This window comes from Lampris incognitus, chromosome 16 (assembly GCF_029633865.1).
Source record: "Lampris incognitus isolate fLamInc1 chromosome 16, fLamInc1.hap2, whole genome shotgun sequence".
NCBI lineage: Eukaryota > Metazoa > Chordata > Actinopteri > Lampriformes > Lampridae > Lampris > Lampris incognitus.
In genome coordinates, this window is record NC_079226.1 from 20,380,221 (window position 1) to 20,403,419 (window position 23,199).

The window sequence follows — 23,199 nt, forward strand, 5'->3', positions numbered from 1 at the left end:
TGACAGGGGAGGGGGTGAGGTCAAAAAAATGGGGGGGGACCAGGGACTCCTGCCAGCACTCGAGAGGAGCCCTCTGTAGCCAAGACACTGGCCAGAGCAGCTTGGCCTTTCACAGCCCAGCCCCCCCCCCCCGGCCGCCCCACCACTTCCAGGCCCACAACAGCTGATGACAAGACCCCAGCTGCTAATTATCCGGCTGATGGAGAGGCAGTGAAGTGGGACTGTCAGAACTAGGGGTGGCCCTTCTGTCTAGAGCAATTGGGGAAATGGGGTACATGTGAGGGAAGGTCAGGCTGAATGATAAAAGAAGTTTGACTCGAGTGGCAGGCACTTTCAACAGTGGGATTTATTTGCAATATTTCACTTTTCTTTCAAATTATTTTTCATTATTCTGATGACAGGTGTGTACATTGTGACTTGTAGCAAAGGTTGGGTGAACGCTTTTTTTCATTGCCCTTCAGATGTCCTACTCATGTCACTTTAAGTGTCATTGTCATTTAAATTATTTCTATCATCCAACAAATCCCCGCCAGACACACTCGAATAATAACAAAAGTCTTTCACACAGTCACATATTCATTCTGGATCACGTTACAACACTGGAAATCCTCATCATTCCTAGAATTTAGCATGGAGCATCTTTCCAACAAGCAGCCCAGAACATGTCTATCTTACAGCATCATGTGTCCTGAGGACACTGGAGCAGTACCAGTTGAATTCCATATGAAATAGTCTTTGGACTGAAGTTCTCGGGCTGTGGATAGGACAGAAAGAGTATTTTGAGTCTTAAGAAATGCTGAGTTTCATATGTGACAAACATTTCCATTGGAGAAATTGTCAGATACTTACATGTCACAATCCGTGGTTTGGCAGAGGAATAAACTTGCACCGAATGCTGGTCCACGCAGCAGCCAGACAGTGTTAGGTCAGGCACTTTGAAATACAACTGTAAAAGCAAAGATGTCTCAAATAGACTGGACACACTAGTTGATAAGATATAGCAGTTACTCAAAGGAGTTACTTCTGTAGCGCTCCGTGCAATTCAGAGCTGATCTGATTTTATTTCCAATTGGACTTTTCACTTTACAATCGAACCACAACTTGTTTTACCTTAACCCTACATTCATATCCAATTATTCAAAGGGATTAACTGCTGTTTGAAAATACCGACGGCATTATTACGGACAACTTTCATATTTAAACAATATTTGCTGAGGACTTTTTTCTGCGTGCACAATGACAAATAGTTATAAAATTACAAAGTGGAGGACTTGTGAATCTTGTCACTCAATTTCAAATATCTAACAGGTGTAGACTGGCCTAGAAATGGCATTATGAGCACCAAGAAAGCCCATTGTAATTATGCGGATGCAATTTTTTTAAATCCATCACAGGATGAAAGACTATCCATTACCACCACACATTTTAACTTACCTTGACATACGCTGTAAGCTCTGTGCAGAGGGGTTGAGTAGGTCCTGGGATCTGCCCTGTAAAGCTGATGCTACCTCCCATACTGACCTCACGAGATTTCGGAAACTTCTGGCCTAGATAAATAAGGATGGAGGAACTGTGGTCACTTGTCCCATTTTTCCCCCCTTTTTCTCCCTTTATATCCAGCCAATTACCCCACTTTTCTGAGCCATCCCGGTCGCTGCTCCACCCCCTCTGTCGATCTGGGGAGGGCTGCAGACTACCACGTGCCTCCTCCAATACATGTGGAGTCGCCAGCCGCTTCTTTTCACCTGACATTGAGGAGTTTCACCAGGGGAACGTAGCATGTGGGAGGATCATACTATTCCTCCCCAGTTTCCTCTTCCCCCTGAATAGGTGCCCCAACCGACCAGAGAAGGCGCTAGTGCAGCGACCAGGACACATACCCACATCTGGCTTCCACTGGCAGACATGGCCAACTGTGTCTGTAGGGATGCCCAACCTAGCTGGAGGTAAGATGGGAATTCGAACCGGTGATCCCCGTGTTGGTAGGCAACAAAATAAGACTGCTATGCTACCCAGATGCCCTCTAGTCCCATTTCTATTATATTCAAACTGAAATTCTACATTAGTGTGGAGAAAAAGGCCTACCAATGACCCACACTAGCAGGTTCTTCTCCTTGGAGACTTCCAGCTGTCCAGAGCTCACCTTCACATCCACACTACCCATTTGACTCCTGCAGACACATAGTCCAAAAGCGGATGTCAATATTCAAGTCTTGCAATGTTGTGCAAGCACAATGCTGTCAATTACTGTATGCAATAAGGACATTATGCAATGCCTTGTATTACAATTTAAGTATATAATAATACAGCAATAGCATGACTAAATCTCTCGTTTATAAAAAAATAAAAATGTAGTATCAGCCTATCAATGCTACAAATAATAATTGTGTTTTCATGACAACTTATTTGGGAATGTCCTTCCAAAACTATATGAGAAATGCACTTATCGGATAGTGTAAATTACTCATGAGAGAGCTGACGATAGTGTTAATTGTAGCGTTGAGATGAGGATACAAAACTGACATTACAGCTACTGTTTACTTATGAGATAACTGTTATTCAACATGGCAAGATGTAGATAAGTGATTTTGTGATCCGGATAAGGCGTTTTTCAGAATAGCACATTGTTTTTAGTGGATACGGAAACATTGATTTAGTGCTATTTCGAATGAGCTATTGTCAAACACTGTTCAATAAATTATAGATGGCACCAATAATTCTTGTCTACGTGAGAACATTAGGGCTGAGTTTCTAGAGCCATCTTCCTGTGATTTATCATTCCTGAAATCAAAAACTAGTGTAAAAGAAAATGTTTGATTTGATTGAAATTGCATCCAACAAAATGATTAGTTAGATTGAACAGAATAGTCGCACTTGTGCAGAGACAACATGCACATCAAACTGCCACAGGGCCCAGTAATTTTCAAGAAATCTTTGAGCAATTTTACTAAAATAAGCTTTTAAAGGCATCAATGAATTAACAAACTCATGAATTAATTATTCTAGAGGTCAGTACTAAAATGGCATCCTATGCTATTCATATTTACAAGACAGTTTCTATACTTGTAAAATGTTAAACTTTATTAACTATTCACAGCACACTAACCTCGGAGACATTTTTTGCTCCCTGGTAGCAGTCTATTCCTTAAGATCATACATCAAGCATCATACTTCTTTACATTGCAAACAATGATCTTTGACAAGAGCGCTCATCAAAAAAGAAAATTAATGTTTTTAACACAATTACCTGTTAAAGAAAGGCACGTGAGCTTCACAGTATTCAAAGCCATTCTTCACACTTTCATGAAGTTTGAGGGTTACTGCTACACGCAGCTGGTTCTCTTCTTTCTTCAGTTGATAAGAACCTAGGATGGGTGGTACGGGAACCTGAGGAAAGACTGGATTTTAAATCAGTATCAATCAACAGACACAAAATCACATTATAGTGACAATTTGCATACCTGAGATGTATAGCTGCATAATCTAAATGGCTCCAGAGGAGGAGAGAAGGGGAATTTATATGGTCCAGAGAAAGCTGAGCCGTCACAAATATCCACACTGCTGGCAGTCAAAATACTGGAATCCAATGAGGTCACACAAGGATGGACCAGGATATCTTGGAGTGGTGAACCATTTGCCGGCAGTGTGAGGGTCACGGTAACGTTTGGGAGCACCCCCTCCACTTCACACTGATGACAGTAAGAGGTAAAAAGAGCTTATTAAGGAAAGAGACAATAGAGAGAACAAAGTTATTGTGCCATATGATGTGTATGTACCAGCAAAAAAAGTACCAAATAATATATACTCACTTTGCATGTTACAGTGCCATAGACATCCCAGAGGTCCTGTCTACTTTGATTTCCATATTGCATGGAACGCACCATTTCGGTCACTGCTACATTCACTACAGCCCGACCACGGTGTAGTCCTGTCTTCCAGGCTGGCTGCTTCTGGCTCCCAACAGGAGTGGGTACTGCTGATGTAGCGGGTGCCCCCAGTTGCGGGATATCCAGCGGTGTGCCAAGGGGACAAACCTGCAGTAGGACTGAGGGCATCATTGCCAACCGAGAGGCAATTCCCTCACTGTCAGGTTTACTTCCAGACCCATAGAGAAAAGTCTGAAGGCCTACAAGCATTGTGAGGCCTTGGGAGACTGAAAGAAGGCTTGCCAGAGGTGGCCGTGGCTCAGTAGGGGCCTCCAACAGGGGTAGGCAAGCTAGAATCAATGGACCTTGGGAAATGGCCAACACTGGCCAGAGGACTCCCCTGACAGGCATCTCCACATGTAGCTCCAAGGCTGGCGTTCTCTGGTGGTGTAAGCAGTCATCTCTTTGACCAACATAGGGTTTGTCTGAGTCCCCAAGTCCCAGCTCAATGAGAAGGAGCTGGAGTACTACACTATCTTCAGGGACAGCCACATATGAGGAACCCGCCAGGCACTTTGCACGGTACTCAACGGTAGGGAACCTCCTGTGAGAGAGGGACACTATGGTCACATCTAAAGAAATATCTATGATTTGGTCCTCCATAATATTACATAGTGACTATTGGTGATGCGCGGGTCGACCCACGTCCTGCGGGTTCAGGTAAGCTTACTAGAAAATTCACGGGTTCCGGTGGGCAGGTAAAACAGTGACAAACCAATAAGTACATTATAAATAATTCACAGAAACATTGCGTGCTTTTGGCTAGGCTGTGCATCACTAGTCCCCTTTCTCTTCCCCTCTCTCTATGTCTCTCCCCCAAACACACACACACACACACACACACACACACACACACACACACACACACACACACAAGCAAGCAGCTTTATCATCAATTTACGATTGTGATGTTGGTCAATGCACGTGTTTTAGTGTTGATGCTTCACCTACCAGTTTTCCCTAAGTGGTCTGAGCCATAGCTTTTGTTTGCACCGCAAAAACGATTTTTTTTCCTTAGAAAGACTTTTGTGTGTGTGTGTGTGTGTGTGTGTGCGCGCGTGTCAGCAAGAGAGAAAGAGCGACAGAGTTCATGTCTTTAATGAAGGGTTACTTGTTTTGCTGCTATTCAACAATAAAGAACACCGCTTGGAAGAATTCGTCTGTTTATTTAGTAGCCTAAACCCAGACGGCTAATATACAACAGGCTATGCCTTGCATTCAGTGTATTATGTTGGACAAACAGCCCAAAAACGACAATGTGCAACACTGCTCACTTTGCTATAGCCTTGGCTAAATTTGGAGGTTTGCGGGTCAGGTCGGATTCGGGTTGGGTCATCAACGCATATTTTAGCGGGTCGGATTGGCTTTCATAACGGGTCGGGTGGATGCGGGTATTAAAAAACCCTGGCTAGCGCATCACTAGTCACTATATTGCACAGTCAGCATGTCAACAGGTATATGTTCAGGGAAAGTTTAACAATGACTTCATTCTGCTAAAACGGGACGGGTACAAGTCAGTTTGACACGGAGAAGTGACATTACAAACCTTGAAAAACGCACCGACACATTTTCTCCCTTCTCGTGAGAAATGATCCACAAAGCACGCAGACTCATTAGGACAGCCGCACTGAAGTCCTCAAATGCCTGCAAATGTCCGGGCCTCAGAAATCATTTCATTTTGTCGAATATTTATTCCGCAAACATGATGACATGACTATCGTGAGCGTAGCCGGAGGCAACTGCAACCACTTCCTGAAACTATTTCACGTGACAGTCACAACCAATCGGTCGATGTACGCGCATGCGTACATGCAAGCATATCTCCCCACCCTTTTCTTCCATACAGGAAGCAGGACTGCTAAAAAGCTAGTTGTCAACAAAGGGCAGAACTACCAAAAATCAGCAAATTCATTTGGAAGTCGGCAGTTTTGCCGACGCACCACCCCTTAGCCTAAACTGCATTTGTCTACATCGCCAGCCAAAAGTGTTAACATGGCAACGACGGCTCAACTGTTCGAGGTAACGATTGCTGTTAAGGAACCTAGCCGGGCAGCTAACGCTAAGTGATGTTAGCCCGATAGTGTTCTTGTTCATCCTCTTGGAGAAAGGGTCACCATTTAGCCGAGTAGCGTCTGTAGTACACGCAGCAAGCTAGACTGCTGGATACTGTTTTACCTGCATGTGTCCAAGTGCTGAAGATTGCATTGTCATTGTCATTATATTGGCTAGGAATAGTTGGTCAGGTAGCGGGTGCAAATGTCACACCTCTTGAGTGTGTTACCAGTTAACCTTGGCCTGTGTGTGTGTGTGTGTGTGTGTGTGTGTGTGTGTGTGTGTGTGTGTGTGTGTGTGTGTGTGTGTGTGTGTGTGTGTGTGTTTTTGCCGGTTATTGAAAAAAGGTAACGTACATCACTCGTCACTATGGCTGATTTGCTTGTTGTTAATCGATCTTTGTGAGTTGATCGTTGGTGTGCCACAGTTGTCAATCTTAGCTTACTCGTCTCCCAGGAGCCCTTTGATGCAGACGAATACATTGAAAGGCTGGCTTGGAGAACACCTGGGGGAGGTTCCAAAGGTGGAGCAGAGGCATTTGACCCCAAAAGGTAGACTCTCATTCACAAAAGTTTATTTGTCAATCAAAGCAAGTCTGTTACCCGGCTCCAGTTTTTATTCCTGACTCTGTTGACAGCCTATAACAATACATTTTGTTCACCTTGTTATTGTATGCTTGTTCTATGAACTCAGATTCTCCGCCTTTTAAATCTGCCGGGTAAGGTTGGCTTACCTGCAAGCGTCTTCCCCTCCATTGAAAAGGGTTATCAACACTCCTGCATATATTTTCGCATAAGTTAATACAGCTTGGATTTCATAAAGTGTAACTCAAACTGAATCATTAACAAAACGATTAAAGCCTTTCTCTATCTAAGATAGTTCTAGCATGGCTTCCTTTGTTAATGTAGGCGATATTGATTTTCCACTCAGAATATCTGTCAGTTTGAGTGATTGGACCTTGTGCATTAGGATGGCAACTTCTGGTTTCACATCATTCAGCTCTCTCAGCCTATTCTGCAGTCTTAAAAGCAAAGTGCTTTTAACTTTTCACTGTTTTTTTTTTAGTTCACACACTTTTGCCATATAACTTAATGCTACTAAACAAGCATGCAACTAGCTTTACTAATGAACAAAAGTCCAATGTTACAATCCAAAGAATACATTTTCCAAGTTCTGCAATTTGCTGGAACCACTGTAGTGTGTAGAGTAAATGAACAAAGATGCTCACATTTGCATCAAGTGAGATTTTCTTTTTACTTTTTAAAAGCCACCAAAGAACATATACATTTTAAGTGGATTTTCTCTTCTTATTTTATTTATAATATTAGTATTTAACTAATAAATTACTGAAAAGTCAGTATTTACTTACCAACTACTTTGTGGTCTCCAGATGAAAATGAAGTTAACATCCTCAATGTCCTAAAGATTGATGTCAGACTTTCATTTACAAATTTAGCATTATTGATGCTGCTACACTGTGTAAAGAAGAAACAGATGTTGAAATATTTTAGTTATTTAGTTTATTTATTTGTTTATGTATTTATAAGGTATTTTCGTGAAATTGCTTGGTCTTGTGTTTACATTTGGGAACAAACTTGTTTCCAGTAAGCACAAATGCCATACGGTAGCTCCTTTAAGAACCCTAACCATACTGAAGATCCACCCAGCAGAATCTACTTTGTCTACAAAACTGTTGCCACAACCTCTTTGGAAGCTCTATTAAAACCTTAGTGAAGAGTCAGAGACAACATATCTTTGGAGGCCACCATACTGTGAGTCACCAGGCAGGGAATGAGTGTGTATTGGAAAGGGATGGGAGATGTCTTTAAGCTGTAGCCAGTACCGAGGGAATTAGTCAAGAGATTATATACTCATCATTTTGGGATGTTTCCTACTCTGTGAAATGCGGTGCTGACTTAGAACATTTGCTCTGCAGTCCTGATGACACTTAAAATGCAGCTGACGAAGCTCCTAGTTCTCAGAGCTTCTTAAGTTTGGGGACCCAGGAGTTAAGCACACAGCTCTATTCTGTAAATATTAACTGTAAGTGTTAGGTCATTGGGACAATTTTAACTCTGCCTTTCCCAATTACTTCTCTAGAGCTCAATTATTTTGTGTATGTCTTCACCTGTTATTTGTTATGTTGTTTATTGTTGAGCTCTCCAGGAGGTTGAAACATTTTCTCCACCCTTATAGACTGCTGGAGGAGTTTGAGAACCATATTGTGGAGCTGAAGCAACTGGATGAGAAGATCCAACGTCGGGTGGAGAAACTTGAACATCAGTGTCACCGTGAGGCCAAGGAATTTGCACACAAAGTACAAGACTTGCAAAGGAGCAACCAGGTGAGCCAATTGGTCAAATTTAACCTAATGCCAACAAACCCAAATCTCTTTAAACCCATAGTGAAATGTTTTTTCTCAGCGATATCAAAGAAATGTCTCACGGCTGTCTTACAACTCCCTCTGTCCTGTATCTATTCAGGTGGCCTTTCAGCATTTCCAGGAGCTTGACGAACACATCAGCTATGTGGCCACCAAGGTGTGTCACCTTGGTGACCAGCTGGAAGGCGTGAACACACCTCGACAGAGGGCTGTGGAGGCACAGCGTCTCATGACTTACTTCAATGAGTTCTTGGATGGAGAGCTACGCAGCGATGTCTTCAACAACCCTGACAAGGTCAGTACAATGTACACTTCCATCCATTTACCACATCAGCAGTTTATGCAATGAGTGACCACTGACAAGGCCCTCCTACTGGTATCTTCCTGGAGGTAAAGCATGTGTGAGCAGGATTATGGAGTAAACCATCCATATTAATTTAAAGTTTATCCCTTTAGTTGGATCCCTTGGCTAATTTGGATTAATAAACTGTCATTTACTTTCTGACAATAGCAGGCTGATTGACTAGCATGGATGTCAACATGCTTGTGTCAAGCCTAATTGCATTAATTGCAGGGTGTCTGCGAGGGAGAATTTTTTACTGATGCTGGTCTTCGGCTTTGTGTCGCATTACAGGAGGAGGCTTGTGATATGATAGTACAAGTAAGGGAGGGGATAATGTGTAAACACAAGTCTCTGCCTACACATTGGCCGAGTTGATATGAGACAGGTGACCTTTCCATTGACCCTTAAGAGTTTGATACTGGATTGTGGAGAGATTGGGATTCTCCAGATTAATTCCTGTTAGTAGGAACATCATCAGTGGAAGCAGAGTTGTGTATGTGTGTGTGTGTGTGTGTGTGTGTGCACGCGCGCACGTGCATGCATGTGTGTCAATCCCAGAGACGAGAGTTGAAGATGCGGCTATGTTTCTAGAGAGGCATGCGGGAATATTTGGCCAGATTCCTTTTTCCTGAGCATACCTCCAGACGAGGGGGAAAGAGGAAAGCTGCAAGTGAATAGCTGAAGGGGGATGGCTCTGCTAATCCTTATGAAAGGGAGGGCTGGGCCGCCAGCGTGGAGACAAGTGCTGCTAAACCCTGACTGCAGGGAGACGGCTACATTACTTACATGGGATTTAGCTAATCTTAGCTGGGGGACAGATACTTAGAAAACCTTCGCCGAGCAGAAAGGCTGGATCCTCCTCACGGGAGCAGAGTAATGATGTTAGCTGAGGCAGGCATCTGCGGGAACAGAGGAGTTGCGGACGGCGGGCCTTTCGTAGGTCTGGGGCTTTTTCAGCCAGCGTGTATGTCAGGGGGAGGGGGGAGGGGGGGGTTCTCGACAGGGCCCCTTTTTTTCAACAGATATCCCCGGCCGGACAGATTATTGAAGGCGATTTAGACTCCGGTGGGATTACAGCCCATTCAGAAAAAGGCATGCCAATAAAGAGTTGGATGTGCTGCTAAGGCAGGACTGCTGCTGCTGCCACCACCGATGTCCAGGTGAGCTGCGCCTGCTTGTTATCAGCTCCATGACCACCATAGAGGAGGGCTGCTCAAAGATGATGATCCTCAAAGTGGAGATGCTGCTGGCAGCCTGCTTGTTGTCTGAATTTCCACCTCTCATGGTCCTCTATCTCTCTCTCTCTCTGTCTCTCTCTGTCTCTCTCTCCCTCTCCCTCTCTCCACACATCTCCTTCTCTGTCTCGCTCCTTCTCAGATTAAGGAGGCTGCTGATATCATTCAGAAGCTACATCTCATTGCCCAGGAGCTCCCATTTGACAGGTGAGTTGGGCATCCTGGAGGCAGCTTTTGTAGAAGATACTGTCAAGGAAAAGATGTGTGTCAGCTCCTCAAAGAGCTATTCCATATCAAAGTAATCGAGAAAGTTCTGATTTCAGATTATTATTATTATTATTGTTATTATTATTATCACAAAATGTATTTACAGTGTATGAATGCATCCCTGCTGAGTAATTGTGTGTTTCTCCAACAGATTTGCAGATGTCAAAGCAAAAATTGCAAGTGAGTTTGCAACATCCACTTTCATGTTACTGTACCCACGGAGTGGGTCATTGCATATTCCATATTTCAAAACACCAGAACTAAGCTGCAAGTGACCAAAATGGTTTTTGTGTGCCACTCTGCGTGTGTATATTTTTCTTTCCAGGTAAATACCATGACCTAGAGCGGCAGTTGATCCAGGAGTTCACAGCCGCCCAGCGGAGGGGTGAGATTGGACGTATGCGGGAGGTGGCAGCAGTTCTGTTACATTTCAAGGTGACCCAGAAACATTCAAAAGCCATGTTTGGTCTGTTTTTATCTGTAGTGAATGTCAGATGATCCTGCATACATTTAGGATGTCCTGTCAAGTCAAGTCAGAGTTCATTTAAAGTGCATTATACATTATTGGGTCATGCAGGAAGTAGTAAAGTGGCAATTCAGTATCATGAGTGTTGAAGTAAGTTGTATGTCTGTCTAAATATCTTGGACTGTATCTGTACAAGAGTGATGTAATCTTTGTTTCGTTTTGTTAAAGGGCTATGCACACTGTGTGGATGTCTACATAGAGCAGTGTCAGGAGGTAAGTGCACAATATTATAATATCCTGCTTTGACTTGTTTTAGACCAGTAATATCCACAGGTCATGGGTTAACCCTTCTGTTTCTTTCCGTAGGGGGCTTACTTGAGGAATGATGTCTTTGAGGACACTGCATCCCTCTGCCTTCGGGTCAACAATCAGGTCGGAGAGGTCTTCAGTAGTCCAGAAGCTGTTATGGCCAAGCTCATCCAGAACATCTTTGCAAACAAATTAAAGGTATCCCTATCGCCTTCCATTCATGTATTCCTATGTAGACATGCCACATCTGTCATATTGTATTTAAGTGTCTTCCTTTTTATATCAAGGCCCATGTGAAGAAGAAACTGGATGATACCCAACACTCTGATGTGGAACAGTACCTCAAGAACCTGTATGATCTTTACACCAGGTAATTAAACTTGTTTTGTTTCATGCTTTCTTTTCATAAATACGGCTTATTGGCCTTGTGTTATACCCATCCTGTGTCTTTACCAGGACCACAGCATTGGCTGCCAAGCTGACAGAGTTCAACCTGGGCTCAGACAAACATACCTTTCTGTCCAAGCTGATCAAGAACATCTTCTCATCCTACCTGGAAAGCTACATCGACATGGAGAGGGAGTACCTTCGTACTCGCAGTGCCATGATCTTGCAGCGCTACTATGACTCCAAAAACCACCAGAAACGCCCTATAGGCACTGGCAGGTGAGATCTAAGCTTTGTGACACTTAAAAACTCTGACAAATTAAATTCAATAACTCATTACATCAGTAAAGGCTACATACCTTAAGTCTAAAACTCGAAAGCATTTAGCTTAGAATCAGGGGCTCCAGTCACTTGCTCATCAGGCCTCCTCGTTATTTTTATGAATTTTTTTTTCTCCTCTGATTCTCCCCTTCTGCAGTATCCAAGAGTTGAAGGAACGGATCAGGCAGCGCACCAACCTGCCCCTGGGCCCCAGTATCGACACCCACGGAGAGACCTTCCTCTCCCAAGAGGTTGTGGTTAACCTGCTGCAGGAGACACGCCATGCCTTTGAGAGATGCCACAAGGTGAGGCAACTCTGCCCCCTATAGATGAGATGCACTCGCAGTTATGACAAGCAGAAATAGCAGGCTCTTGTTTGATTAGGGAGTAAGATGTGCCCCCCCCATCTCTTCTCTGTGTTTGTTGTAAAACAGTTGTCAGACCCGTCTGACTTGCCCAAGAATGCCTTCTCCATCTTCCTGCTGCTGGTTGAGCACCTGTGTGTGGATCACATTGACTACGCCTTAGAAATTGGCCTCTCAGGTACAACCAACTCAGGCCTCTCAGCAACACAAACCCAAGAGCGATAATTTCACAGGATCTCAGCAACTGACCTCTGATCTACACAGATCAGTCAGTGGATTACTCAGAATTACTCTGTGCTGATTTCAAATATGCTATGTTATTCTACATGATTTCCGACTTCTACCTTTCAGTGATATGACTAGCAATAACAAATCAAGACAAACAAATTCAATTAAAAAGGTAGTCGATTCACAGCACGTTTGTCAACATCTGCCATTTTCAAATGCCTCCTATAGATATCATTGGCAGCAATCACTGCCACTGGACTGTGAAGTCTGTTGGGGGACAGGACATCAAACAACAATAACTATGCCTGCCCAGCTACTGTGTTTTTGTTTTGTTTTGTTTTTTTAATGCAGAAATCTAGGGTGGGGGAATTTGGTTGTTTACTTCAGGCAATTTTACACAGAGATCCCGCAATAACGGCGTAATGAAGACTTGTCTTTATGCCTGCTTTGTTTTTTTACATTGAACCAAACAAAGGCGGGATAATCGCGCTCCAGTGTGTGATTTTACATAGCATGCCGGCATTCCAGAAGCAGAGGCATCACGATGTGTTAACGCAACAGCGCCAGCTGTCCCGTCCTGCCGGCTGTCCCTTTTACACAGACTTCGATTTGGCTTTGTGGCTACCTCTGCTGCCGGCTTAATGCCGGAACAACAATGACACCCCCCCCCATTCCGTCTTTGTACCTTTTACACAGAATGGTGAGGAGGCTAAATGGTGCAACGTTCCCGCCCTGAAAAGGCTGTGTAAAAAGCCTCTTAATTTCAATCAGTACTGTTCAGCAACTCGTGCTGATATTTAGAAGTCATTTTGGCTTCAGGAAAGCCAAATTGTTATATGGAGCACCTTTAATTCATATTTTAGTTTATTCTAGTGATCTGTTTGTTTCTCTCTCTTTCCCTACAGCTATTCCCTCAGCAGATGCCAAGAATGCCAATCTGTATTTCCTGGATGTGGTTCAGCAGGCTAACACAATCTTCCACCTCTTTGACAAGCAGTTCAATGACCACCTCATGCCACTCATAAGGTCAGTATAGGATGAGGTGAGATTTTTTTAGAATATGTTGTACATCAGTAGCATACCGTGGGGTTTCAGTCAAGGCCTTCAGTAATGAACTGCACCCCCCACCCCCCAACATACACACACACACACACACACAAATTTCTCATATGGGTGCCGATACAGCCAACACAGCCGCATAAAAAATACACTATCACACACTATATTCAATACTGCGTCAACACCAACAAGACAGTTGATCTTCAACAACTACAACGCACACCACTGTGCTCTATAGCCACTGCATCTATAGTCTACAGCATCACCATCAGATCTTCCTTTACGTCACTCAGCAACCAGATTGCACACGCACACCAAACGGCACAAAAACTACAAACAAGTTTCAACAAATTCAATAAAGTATAGCCAATATAATCAGTGCACCGCCTTCAGTTCAGTAAGAAAAATACACACACCAACCTGGAGTTGAAGTTCCGCCTCACATGAGGGAGTCTTTTCTCACAAAATTCATCCAATAATTAAGTCCATTGGGGAGAACATGTTAAAAAAAATGCAGACAATCCTCCCAGATACTTAAAAAAAACACAAAATAGATTGACAACAAGATTGTCGGTAGCAGTGAATGCGGCAGCCATTGCACTTCGTTCACTCACAAGCCGCCAAAGGCTCAGGCTCAAAGTTGATGATGACACCGTGGGCTAGCACCGATACATCACAGGGCCCCTGCAGCATACTGTCCCTACACATCAAAATTTGATTGGCCAGTGATATGGTCACTCAAAGTTGTAATCAGTTTCTAGCTTTGGGCTTCAACGAAAGGCTAGCAATACCACTAGTGCTTGTCCAAGGAGCTGTGATGCGTTTATATGACATGCATTTAGATGCTCAGCCCCACGAAAAAACAAGTAATTGAATTCAGACACATTTCAGGCACACTTCAATTTAACTATGAAAAACAAATTATGATTTTGATAGGGCCAGCAGAGAAGGCCCTGATGGCTCTGACAGCCCACCACTGTTGTACATACCTACATGACCAAAAAGTATGTTAACACTCCTTCTAATTAGTGGGTTTAGCTATTTCAGCCACACCCATTGCTAACAGGTGCATAAGTTAAGCATACAGCCATGCAGTCTCTATAGACAAACATTGGCAGTAGAATGGGTCGTACTGAAGAGCTCAGTGACTTTCAACATGGCACTGTCATCAGATGGCACTTTTCCAATGGATCAGTTCCTCAAATTTCTGGCCTGCTAGAGCCGCTGCGGTCAGCTGTAAGTGCTGTTATTGTGAAGTGGAAACATCTCAACACAGCAACAGCTCAGCCGTGAAGCAGTAGGCCACACAAACTCACAGAACAGGACCGCCGAGTGCTGAAGTGCAAAGCATGTAAAAATCATCTGTCCTCAGTTGCAAAACTCTCTACTAAATTACAAACTGCCTCTGAAAGCAACATCAGCACAAGAACTGTTCATCGGGAGCTTCATGAAATAGGTTTCCATGGCCGAGCAGCCGCACATAAGCCTAAGCTCACCATGCACAATACTAAACATTGGCTAGAGTGGTGTGAAGCATATGACCATTGGACTCTGGAGCAGTGGAAACGCATTTTCTGGAGTGGTGAATCAAGCTTCACTATCTGACAGTCTGACAGATGAATCTGGGTTAGTGGTTGCCAGAAGAATGGTACCTACCTGAATGCATTGTGCCAGTTTGGTGGAGGACGAATAATGGTGTGGGGCTGTTCTGTATTATTTAGGCTAGGCCCTTTAGTTCGAGTTAATGGAAATCTGACATTCTAGACATAGACAGATAATAGTCTATTGTCCAGCCATCCATTACCCAAACTGCTTATCCTGCTCTCAGGGTCGCGGGGATGCTGGAGCCTGTCCCAGCAGTCACTGGGTGGCAGGCGGGGAGACACCCTGGACAGGTCGCCAGGCCATCACAGGGCTGACACACACACACACACACACACACACACACACACACACACACACACACACACACACACACACACACACACACACACACACACACACACACACACACCTAGGAACAATTTCAGTATGGCCGATTCACCTGACCTGCATGTCTTTGGACTGTGGGAGGAAACCAGAGCACCTGGAGGAAACCCACGCAGACACAGGGAGAACATGCAAATTCCACTCAGAGAACAACCTGGGACTACCCCGGGGCTCGAACCCAGCCTTCTTGCTGTGAGGCAAGCATGCTAACCACTGCGCCACCGTGCCGCCTAGTCTTTATTGTCCAACAGGACATTTGTTTTCACAGCCAGTACATGCACAGAAACATACAGATAACCACACTGCAACGTACAGCTATACATACAGATACATTAACACATAACATTCATAAACATATAACATCACTCACACCCACAGATAAATCTGACTATGCTAGCTCAGCGAGACAGTTTGTTGAGTGTTGCTATGGCATAAGGGACAAAACTTCTGCCAAAGCGAGCTTTTCTCCATTTCAGAGTCCTGTATCTATGGCCTGACGGCAGTAGTATGACATATGAATTGAGAGGGTGATCGGTGTCATTCTCTTTTGTGAGTGCAAGGTGTGTGATGGTTGTGTCGTTCATGTCTGATAGGTTGGGTGTAGGGGAGTGGGTGATCTTGGAGGCAGCATGTATGATCCTGGTAAGTTTGTTTTTGTTGGAGATGGTCAGCATGGTATAGAAACAGGTGGAACAGTTGAGCAGGATGGGTTGGATTATGCTTTTGTAAAGTAACAACAGGAGGTTGGGGGGCAATAGAAAGTGCTCTGAGCTTGCGGATGACAGGGAGTCTCTGCTGGGATCATTTATGGATATCAATTATGTGTTGATCATGGCTTGGTTTACAGTCTAAAGCAAGTCTTAAGATATTTAAAGTTGTTAACCTCATCTACTGTCTTGCTGTGGATGAAGATGGGGGTTCAGTCCAGTGAGGGGTGTGTTTGAGAATTGCTTGCTTCCAACTTTCCGAAGGCCCTTTCCTGTTTCAGCATAACAATGCCCATGTGCACAAAGCATTTGCCAAGTTTGGTGTGGAAGAACTTGACTGGTGTGGAAGAACTTGATTGACCAACACAGAGCCCTGACCTCAACCCCATCCATTTGACCAGAAATGTAAAGTGCTTTGAGTGGCTGTTGCAGCTAGAAAAGTGCTATATAAAATGCAACTTGATTGATTGATTGATTGATTGATTGATCCAACACCCTTGGGTTGAATTGGAACACTGACTGCAAGCCACACCTTCTCCCCAACATCAGTGCCTGACCTCGCTAATGCTCTTGTGGCTGAATGGGAGAGAATCCCAACAGCCATGTTCCAAAAGCTAGTTGCAGCCTCCCCCGAAGGGTGGAGGCTGTTGTAGCAACAAATGGGGAACCAACTCCATATTAATGCCCTGGGTTTTGGAATGAGATGTTCAACAAGCACATATGGGTGTGATGCGCGGGTGTCTCATACTTTTGGCCATGTTGTGTAGTACACAGTATTTTATTCCCCAATAGGTACTTAAAGCTGGTAGCTCCTCCATAGGTTCATTTTTTTCACAGGACAGAACTCAACATTTGCCTTTTGAATCTCTTTCCTTAGCTCATCGCCAAAGTTGACAGAATGCCTGCACAAGAAGAAAGAGGTGATCGAACAGATGGAAGTAAAATTGGACACAGGAATTGACAGGTCAGTCAGCAAGTTGCCTACTGGCTCCTAACCAATACATGAGTAATCTGTGTTTTAACATTTATCTGTGCCAATTAATGAACATATATTGTCAGAAAAGTTTATTACAGGCAGTCCTTCATTATGTCATTTAAACCACGCTCAAAAGTTTGGTTCTTGTCATCCAGAACACTGAATTGTATGGTGGGCCAAATGAAACACATTCTAGCCACAGAGCAGAAGAAGACTGACTTCAGGCCTGAAGATGAGAACAATGTCATGATCCAGTACACCACGGTAAGAGATGCAAGGCCCCAGTCTCAACCATTGAGCCATTTGCAAAACAAACAAAAAAAAATCTGAAAAATATAAGGGCAAATTACTTGACCCCAGCTCATTCCTTTTTTAGAACATGAACATTTCTGGATTGAAGTTGGCTTCAAGTTAGCATTTGTTAGCTAAGTTGTTAAAATACTGCTTAATTTGAAGTTTTCCATATCTAATTTACTTTCTCTCTTTCACACTCTCACTCTCTCTATCTGAGCAACAGGCCTGCTCTAAGGTGTGTGCCTATGTGAGTCGGCAAGTGGAGCGCGTTCGTAAGTCCATGGATGGAAAAAACGTGGACACGGTGCTGACAGAACTGGGTGTGCGGTTCCATCGGCTCATTCACGAGCACCTTCAGCAGTACAGCTACAGCTCCATGGGAGGCATGCTGGCCATTTGTGATGTGGCCGAGTACCGACGCTGCGCCAAGGAGTTCAGGGTGAGGGTGTTGAGACCAAAGACATAGTTAGGTTCAAGACACTTCAGTAACAGGGCAGCAGCACAGTCGATGACATCAAGACTAAGTATACAACATATCATGAAAACCTGAATCAGGCTAGCCAGGTGAATCCAAGACCCTTTGTCCATAGCAAGACAGTTCTGAGCACGGAAAGAAACCATTCCAATGACATTCCATTAGTGCGTGGAATAATTCCGTGCTAACTGTGCTAATTTCTGGATTTTAGGCACTGTTTGATAACTGCTTGACACAACCAGAGCATGCCATTAGGGGGACTCAATGACGTCGGTATTCAATGATTGGTTTTGCAATCATGCCATAGCCAGTGGCGCCACATCTGATACTGTATTGATAACTTATGATGTCATTGTTACATCCTGCACTGATCCTGCAGCATGCAGCGAAATTGCAATCAGCAGGCGTTTGCATTTGTCTTTTTCAATCAGTAAACAAAACAAAAATGCATGAATCCATGTCGTAGCTAGTGGAGGAGACGCTATTGTTCATCGACATCTGATCTGACAGCAAAATTATTTGTTTTTGTCATTGTAGTTTTTCTGTCGGGCTTCATCCTGAGTTCAGCTCCAACGCTAATGAAAACACAAACAAATACCATGCACACAAGTCCATGCCAGGTCCACATGGCACTCAGTGGCCTCATTACGACCTCCGCACGATAATAGAAAAGAGACTCAAGTGAAACCTGTTGATTAAATCCAGCTTTGAAATGGAGATTAGATAAAGGGGAGGAGACAGGTTTTTTTTAAGCATTGATACAGCTCTTAATAATTATAGAGGCAAGAGGTGTGCAACGCTCAATACATTTTACTACTTCATCTTACACATGGAAGACTCACATACAAGGCATTTATTTGGCTTGGTAAGCGGCTCACATTAAATAAAAGTAGAATGTCTATAAGTGAGCATAAGTAAGTAAGGAAATATAAAGGGAATTAGCTTGAAAAAGTAACTTGAAAGGTGTACTGGAAAAGATGGACATCAGCAGTAACAGTTTCTTTCCTATCTACCAGGTCCCACTGGTACTGCAGCTCTTTGACACACTCCACGCCCTTTGTAACCTGCTGGTAGTTGCCCCTGACAACCTGAAGCAGGTTTGCTCTGGTGAACAGCTGACAAACCTGGACCGGAACCTCCTGCACGCCTTTGTACAGCTCAGAGTGGACTACCGCTCGTCCAGACTGGGCCGGCACTTCAGTTAATGACTGAGTCTGGGGAAAAAAAGAAAAACAATCGCTGCCCTCCGTCCAAACAACTCCCCCCCCCCCAATGCTTTCAGATGATGCACCTTGGAGACGCCTACCCCCTGCTTCAGATAATGCATCTTCCATATTATAAGGTCTCTCCGGCCCAACCAGTGGAAATCTCAGAGCCTGCTTTGTCCATCCCAGAAACAACAAACACCATCTCCTTGAATATGGGATATGTGCATTTTACCTTCCTTATTTGTTTTTTGTTTTTTTATTTTGTTCTTTTTCCTCACTTGAGAAAAGTTCACATTTCTGTTGACTGAGCTTTCTTTGTTCTTAAATACTAATCTGACACCAATCTACAGTTTAATTTTTTGACAAGTTAACAAAGTTGCTTTCATTGTTTTTGACTGTAAGGGAAAAAATAGATTCGTGTTTTTGTTTTGATTGTGCCAAATATATAAATCTGTTCTGTGACTGCGCCTGCACACAGGACATAGACTGTAAAGCTGCTGAAAAGGGAAGGCTAGACTGTTAACTCAGGCCTCTGGTAGCCCCATGTGCTGGGAGCGCGTACTCCTTGTGTGGAGCTCTAAAGGAACCTACACAGAGTGTAGACATCTCAACCGAGCACGGGACAGAGCTGTGTCTGGCCAAGAGAGACACATGACTGTGTTTCTAGCCCTTGACCTTTGCCCTCAGAGCAGAGATCAAGAGGTCATCACAGAGAGGTGTGATTTTAGCTATAAGCGGGTTTGAGAACCACATGGGAAATGTGGGGGGTCTCATTTTGGCTGAGATGGCTGGTGTGATGGGTCAGTGAATATGTGTCACCTTAATTGCACAGATCAACCCTGCTCATCCAGTGGTGCTCGCACTCCTGTGGTCTCTATTATTATAACTGGATCAACATGGTTTTTGGGTTGGAGCACACTGAAACATTAGCCTCTTCAGATTAAGGAAAAAAACTTAAGTGGACTTCTTCACACAGGGCTTATTGCAGATTCAGTCTCACTGTCCTTTGCATAAAGAAGACAAGTCAAGTCATGAGACTGTCTGCTGCACTGGGCCACTCTGTGTGCTGCTGTTTACCTTAATGACTCATTAAAAAGGTTTTGCTTTTTATCATTGTCCCTCCCGCTGATATCCTTCATAAACAGGGAGCCATGAATTTAAAGTTACGCCAGCTCTCTGGGCGAGTGTCACTTTCAAAGTGAGGTGCAACAGACATCGGTTCTATGAAAGTCATCAGGAATTCATGGGATTTCTTGCCACCAGAGTAAAGTTCTTTCTTAGACTTGAGGAAGTGAGCAGAGCCGGGGGGGATTAGATATCTACGCCTTGATGAAATGTGTGCAGTAGTCATGGACTGGGGAGAACCAGCGAGATAGAGATGGCTGGGAGCTCAGTTCCAGCTCTGGCTGGCTAGTGTTGTGTAGAAGGTACACACGGTGCTGTGCAAAGTCAAACAACATAATTAATTAGGCTAATATTAATATTATCAATGCCACATAAATTCAATTCTCTCAGCCCTAATCACAACTGGATAGCTTGTAAAAATTATTTTGTTAGGCCCTGAAGCAAACAGTGGGTCTTTTCCAAACATTTGAGAACTATTTGTTTTTGCGGCGATTAATGTGTGCAGCACGGGAAGTGGTTGGGGGAGTGGGGCCCGGCCAGGAACGATAACTGGTGTGGAGACGAAGGCAGAGGCGCAGTCTGGCCCTAGGGATTCCCAGCCCAGGCAGATGGAAGAGGGGGAGGGATGTGTTTTTTGGGGGGTTATTTGAGCAGGTGGAAGGGATTAGCAATACTGTCAACACTGGAGAGTTGGATAAGACTGTCCTCTCTTACTCGACAGTTTGAGCAGCTCTTGCATACACACAGCCAGACATAAAGACACAAACGCACACAAGCACGGGAGCATCTGGACAGAAGGGGCAAACTTGTCTGTGGTTGAACTGATCACCATTGTTTTTGTTCAGCCGCTTTTCCTGAAAAAGAAAATCCTCCTGCTCATTGTCTTTCTTGGCACCTCCAAAACATTGGTGACTGCTTTCAATATATTCACTGCAATCGTTCAGATATAAAAGGTAAAATTCTTTCAGTGATGCTCACGCAGTGATTAATCCTGAATTTTTGCCCCCATGCAGAGCACTACACACCTATCAACCCATTATGCCACAATAGTGTGTAATACCCTGGCTGTGTGTTTCCCTGTCTGTGTTTTAAGACTCCTTTCAGAGTTGGGATTTAGGAAAATGCTTTACATAAGTTGCGCTCGACAGTGTCAGACTGTTTGATGTATGGCTGTGGAAGACTTGGGTAGATTACCAGGCGTCTCTTGAAGTGAGGGTCGAAACTAACGAGCCAAATGGTTGCACAACCGTTGCACTAAAATCCGCTTTTTAAGCCATAATGAAAACACAGCCTCTGCCAGCGTCTTTTGAAAATCAATCAGCTACTGACAAAGATACTTTTTGATCAGAAGGTACAAATTAGTCTTAGTTGCAGAATCCTTCCATAGCACTCACTTCAGCAGTCGTACACATTAACTTTCAACAGACCACAGTACAGTTTTCAGTGCATCGGTGTCTGGTGCGATCATTGATCACCAAAAAAGATTCCTTCATATACCGAGTCTCGCTACTTTGTACTCGTTTTCCCCGCCTTCCACTCCTCTGCCAGATTACCTAGAATCATTTCCTGTTCGTCCACTCTGTCTACAAACCCTACTAGTCCTCCAGCATCCCATAAATCCCTGCTTTCGGCACATCACTTCCCCAACTAGGCCTGCCCTCCCTCTTGCCTCCTGGAGCACTGACAATAAAGCATTACAGCAGTCAATCCATGTCAACAACAGCTTTGCTTAATTCCTGCTAAACACGTTTAAGCTAAATCTTCACCTAATGATGCATAATGATTATCACTTGCTCTTTATTCTGCTGGCGGCTTGTATCAATTTCACTGGTTTATTTTACCCGCCATCGGAAAGATGACTCAGGTGGTCTGGTTGGACCAGCCAGCATGGGAAGGTATTAAGGATCCCCCCTAATAAAATAAGTCAGGTGATTATCACTCACACAGCACTGACTGAGTTGTCCATGTACAGTGCACCTCAACCGGGTTTCCCTGCCATGTTCCGCATGCAGGTAAATGTCTTTGGCTCATACCACTTTCAAGAATAACACTTGCATTTATAGATCAAGTCACCAATGTGGTTGGCATCAGATTGAACAACTGCAAGGAAGTTCAAGTGGTGGAAATGATGATGCTTATTACCTAGATAGAACCCCATGTAGGATAATTGGTACACATACATGATGAAACAGAGTAGGCTATCCACAGAGTGCACTTGTGGCACTTTCCGGAGCTATTCTTTGGGATATGTCTACGTGAGGTGCTTTGTGGGAGTCGTGAGGCGGGAACACAGCCAGGCTCTCTGATGTGATGCAGATGTTGCCCTGGCCTTGACCTCCTGCCCATATAATGCCAGGGCCAAAATGGCACAGGTGCCATACCACCTTCAGTCTTGGGCAGCCGGGAACTGCACTGAGCAGGATGCGAATGGTGCCAACTCTCTCCTCCTTCACTCTCTTTTCTCATCAGGAAAGTCTGGAAATAGTGGGGCTAAATGGAGCCCTCTTTTGATTTCTGTAATCATACACAAGCATGCTTTTGATGGTGCTAAATCAATGTGCTGCTCTTTGTTCCACCCCCATCCTGTCTCTCCCATGAAAAAAAAAACTCTTTTTAATACTCTGCCATTGTGGAGCGTTTTCCGGTGCTGTTTCCTGGCTCTGTGCCTTAGCCGTGCTCACTCTTGGCTGGGCTCGTCTGTTTGAATGCTCCACAGGAACAGACTGGCACTCTAGCTGAGGGCTCCGGGGTCTGCACACGCAATCCACTAAACATGTCTCGGTGTGAGGAACTGCACTGCTTCTTCACTAAAAATGTGCAGAAGAGATACAGCTTTGCTTTATTTTAAGTATATTTTGTTAACTGTAATGGCACATAAGTAATATAAACACGTTTACATACAGGCATACATATGCAAACATGCATGCATACAGGCATACAGACATACATATACATATTCACATTGACTTGTATACATATGTACATCATCATCATCCTCCGATTGCAGTCGAGCAGTAACAACAATACATATGTACACATATACATAATTAGATACATTTAACACAGGCACACTTACCAAAAGCA

The 23,199-nt window shown here is 44.0% G+C and overlaps 2 protein-coding genes across 2 annotated transcripts; one reads left to right on the plus strand and one right to left on the minus strand.

Annotated features, from left to right (window-relative positions):
- Positions 1–332: 332 nt before the first annotated feature.
- ap5m1 (adaptor related protein complex 5 subunit mu 1) lies at positions 333–5,675 on the minus strand. The gene is made up of 8 exons (XM_056296141.1): positions 5,473–5,675; positions 3,810–4,470; positions 3,462–3,689; positions 3,248–3,387; positions 2,086–2,171; positions 1,435–1,547; positions 850–946; positions 333–754 (listed from the first exon to the last, which is right to left on the minus strand). Exons 1-8 carry the CDS (start codon positions 5,538–5,540, stop codon positions 672–674), a joined length of 1,476 nt encoding a protein of 491 aa, XP_056152116.1. The 5' UTR covers positions 5,541–5,675; the 3' UTR covers positions 333–671.
- Positions 5,676–5,785: 110 nt separating this feature from the next.
- exoc5 (exocyst complex component 5) lies at positions 5,786–20,100 on the plus strand. Its single transcript, XM_056296042.1, has 18 exons — positions 5,786–5,945; positions 6,435–6,529; positions 8,175–8,322; positions 8,462–8,656; positions 10,082–10,146; positions 10,358–10,386; positions 10,532–10,641; positions 10,901–10,945; positions 11,039–11,179; positions 11,269–11,351; positions 11,438–11,647; positions 11,847–11,994; positions 12,124–12,232; positions 13,188–13,308; positions 16,915–17,001; positions 17,169–17,277; positions 17,531–17,746; positions 18,799–20,100. The coding sequence occupies exons 1-18, from the start codon at positions 5,919–5,921 to the stop codon at positions 18,985–18,987; spliced, it is 2,127 nt and encodes a 708-aa protein (XP_056152017.1). The 5' UTR covers positions 5,786–5,918; the 3' UTR covers positions 18,988–20,100.
- The last annotated feature ends 3,099 nt before the right edge of the window (positions 20,101–23,199 follow it).